Below are 3,929 nucleotides of genomic sequence, written 5' to 3'. Positions count from 1 at the left end.
TTTTTTAATGCAAGAGTTCTTTTAATTTATTAATTTATTTTATGCTGATCTTTTTATTCTTTTAGATAAAAGAATTAAATTTAGGTTTTTTAATTATACATTTTTATACTATGTAATAAAATTGTTTATCTCAATTTTAAGGCCATAAAAGGAGACACATACATAATATGCCTAACCTTTGCTTTAAAATAGGAGAAATAAAAACGGTTATTTTATAGAAAATTCTTGAGTGATTGACAAAGATCTAAACTTCCCTAATTTTACACCTAATTACAACAACTGATTATTATCACTATTCACATCATCAACATTAAGGTTGGTTGACTTTTTATTTATTACCGAAGGGCAAAGAAAGGACACATACATAACTACTAATAATTAATTAGGAAACTATCCTTATGTTTATTACAATTTTGAAAATGTTACAATTTTTTCATGTAGGAATCAGAGCGTTACATGGACATATATATTAATATAATAATAATTCACAAGAACTTTTACAAGATGAGATGGATGTTAGCTATCTAGCAAGCTAGAGCTTCATATACATTATTATATGCTTTTCAATTCATTCATCAATTTACCAAAGGGAGTCCAAATTGAATGGTTGCTCCTGTTGTTGTTGTTGTTGTTGCTGATGTGGCATACATTCCAAAACTTTTGATGAAGAAGAAGAAGCATTGATGAGATTTGAAGAAGTTGTTATTAGGTCATCATTATTATTGGTTCCAATAACTTGTTGATGAGGAACTACTAGTCCTTGATGATGAGGCATAATATATGATGATGGTGCAAATGTGGATGCAACTTCTCTTTGTTGATAATTATTCCTAAGCTGCAATGCCTTGAGAATCAAGGAATTCATTGATGAAATACTTGGATTCAACAACCCTACTGAAGGCCATGGAACATTATTAATATTATGATCACTTGATGGTGGCCAATTCATTGCTAAGTTCATGTTTGTGTTAACATTATTATTGTTATTATTATTGGTTAGGTCATGGTGATGATGAATGTGTTGTCCTGAAATAAGAATGTTGTTAGGGAATAAAGCACTTGAGGATGATGATGAAGAATTATTATTATTATTAATGTTGGTGTTTAGATTTGGAAGCTCAATAACATCACCAAATTCATTGACCAAAGAGGTTGTGTCATCACATGGGGATTCAGGTTGGGAGGATGATGTTTGTTGCGGCGGTTTTTTCGCTGCTATGCTCTTTTGGAATACCCTGCACACTACCCATTCATCCTACAATAACCATAATTAAATTTATATTAAAAAATAGTAAATTAATTCATTTCAGAAGACATATCTATTCACATATGTATGAATAGTTGCCTATGATACTATAAACTTTCATAATTAACGATGGAAAGAAATTAAACCAGAAGTGTTTATGTGTCGGTTAAGTAGATCCAACCTTAAAAGACAGCAGGTTTATTTTGACCTAACCCAAAAGCAACCTGAATAAATTGGATTAAACCAGGTCGATTCGACGTAGAATTAATATATACAAATTTATAAATTTTATATATTAAAATAATAAAATTTTATTTTAAAAAATTAAATTTAACAAACATTATATTATATTTATATTAAAATAAATTATTTTAAAACAAAAATAATATCGTATAATATAAAAAATATTAATTAAAATATAAAAGTATAATATCACATTATTAATTTCACTCTAAAATATAAATTTTATTGTAAAAAATAACGTGGACACCTAAAATATAAGTCGAACCTAATCCAAAAATAATGTTGAGTAGAAATTACAAATCTAAACCCAATAAAATATACCTCAAATCCAGACTGGATCTTGAACACCCCTATTATTAACTATGAATATTAACTTTTTTATAAATATTTTTGTAAAATTATAACTATTTTCCTACTATGGACACTTTTATTCAATTTTTTTTTGTGATTTTTAGATTTTTTTTTTCTGTACCTAAACTCAAACTTGGCATTAATGATTAATAGAAAAAAAATCTGCTGCTCTAACCATACCATATTTTGGTAGAATATATATTAAAATTGTCACAATTCAACTTTAAAATTATCACTATCTGTCGTTATTTATATAGTGGCAGCTAATATAAATTAATTCTTTTAAAATTATTTTTTATTTTAAATTCTAAAGTTAAATCCTCAACTCTAAATCCTCAAAAATTAAATGAATGTCAAATAATAGTTTTACAAAAATAAGTTAAAATTATCTGATTAAAAATTAAATTTTTATATTAATTTAAAAAAAAGAACATAATTCTCTGTATGTAACTAAGAAAATCTAATTAATTAATATAGTGTTTGTGAATTGCTTGTGATGAGTGATAATAAATTAATAACATATAATTATTACCTTAGTTCTAAAGGGATTCTTGTTCTCAAGTCTATATTCATGCATGACCCAATTACTTTTCTCACCCCTTGGAGCCCTACCCTTATAAAAGACTAGGGTTTTCTTCATTCCAACCAAAACCCCACCACGAAATATCTCTTTGTCTTTGCCTGTGGTCTTCCAATACCCTGATTCTGTTGCCCTATTTGTTCTTAGTCCTGTTGGATACTTTCTATCTCTTAAACTGAAGAAGTACCATTCCTTCTCACCCATGCTTGCCTTACCTGTTCCAACACAATCATAATCATTTATTTATTTATTTTGGTTCACCAAATTAAGAGAGTGGTATGGTACACCAATATATATTAACTAATACTTTTACTACCATTTAAAAGGTAAATAGTTGAGTTATTTATATATATGAGTATGACTAATAAATTAGTTAGTACTATATGCGCGTATGCACATTGGGAAATGTTGTTATTTAGTTATTAATTATTATTTATTATTATTTCATGGATTATGAAGCATATATATATATATGCGCAGCAAAAGTAGAACGGGTCAAAACACAAAACTATATGCATAGTGTAAAAATTAAAGAAATAATTTTCTTAGTTGATTTATGAAACTCATCAGATCAAAGCTGTGTTTTCTTTTTAATCAATTACAATATATATTATAGAGAGACAAATTGAAAAGATCACCATGCATGGATCTTATTAACTCTTATATATGGTTGAAAATTTACTTCTGCTCATCAATGTTTTCTATTTTCCTAATTTCATAATTCAATTTGTTCCTATATATATTTTCAAAAATTTGGAGTCTTTTCGATACAATCAATGGCAAGTTAAAAGCTTTGGTTCAATGATTAAACTTAAAATCTATAAGCCTTTATTTGCAAATTAAATCAATTGTAAAAATAATCCTTAGAACAAAAAAAAAAAAAAACAAATAAAGCTAGTTTAATTTTCTCAAGAAAGAGAGTACTAGTCCATTATTATGTATACATAGAAGAAAGTGAAAATTTATGTGCACTTTGTGAAGTTGATAGTTGAGAGTTATTAGATAATAATTATTTAGTCAAACTTATTAAATCATTTAACGACTCACACTTATCAATTTCACGTAAAATTAACTGCATCTGAGTTTTCTTCGTTATAGAAGAAAAAATAAATAAAATAAAAAATAAATTGAAATTAGTTAAAGCACTATATGTGTGTGTATACATACCTGGAAGGTCCCAAGGCTCAGACTTGTTAAGATCAACAACAGCAATAGCTTTAGAAGTGAATCCATTTTCAGAGACTTTTCTTGTAAGATAATATGTTATAAGCTCTTCATCTGTTGGGTGGAATCTGAATCCAGGAGGTAGATTCTCTTCCATCAATTACTCTTCCTATGAAGAACCCTAAAACCCCTTTGATGATGAGCTTAATTAATTTCAGTTTACCAAGCTATGATGTGAAGAATCCTCATCAATTATAACATGACCAAGATGAGGTTCTTAAATGGTTCTCCACTTTATGGTTTTATAACTCCTCACAACTTCAACAAGAAGAATCCTCATATTAG

The 3,929-nt window shown here is 27.4% G+C and overlaps 1 protein-coding gene across 1 annotated transcript; it reads right to left on the bottom strand.

The window, feature by feature from the left end:
* Positions 1-363: 363 nt before the first annotated feature.
* Positions 364-3,929, bottom strand: LOC112802223 (NAC domain-containing protein 55). Its single transcript, XM_025845329.3, has 3 exons — positions 3,588-3,929; positions 2,373-2,635; positions 364-1,255 (listed from the first exon to the last, which is right to left on the bottom strand). The coding sequence occupies exons 1-3, from the start codon at positions 3,739-3,741 to the stop codon at positions 581-583; spliced, it is 1,092 nt and encodes a 363-aa protein (XP_025701114.1). The 5' UTR covers positions 3,742-3,929; the 3' UTR covers positions 364-580.

Source organism: Arachis hypogaea, chromosome 5, assembly GCF_003086295.3.
Source record: "Arachis hypogaea cultivar Tifrunner chromosome 5, arahy.Tifrunner.gnm2.J5K5, whole genome shotgun sequence".
Taxonomy (NCBI): Eukaryota; Viridiplantae; Streptophyta; class Magnoliopsida; order Fabales; family Fabaceae; genus Arachis; species Arachis hypogaea.
Note: the sequence above shows the minus strand (reverse complement) of the source record. Positions and strands in the feature narration are given on the sequence as shown.

Bases quoted from the DNA above. Each gene is read 5' to 3' on its own strand.
- LOC112802223 (XM_025845329.3), bottom strand. From the start codon at position 3,741: ATGGAAGAGAATCTACCTCCTGGATTCAGATTCCACCCAACAGATGAA. The intron at 2,636-3,587 runs GTATGTATACAC...GTGTTGGAACAG, and splicing joins TGAGCCTTGGGACCTTCCAG to GTAAGGCAAGCATGGGTGAG. The intron at 1,256-2,372 runs GTAATAATTATA...TGGTTATTGTAG, and splicing joins AGAATCCCTTTAGAACTAAG to GATGAATGGGTAGTGTGCAG.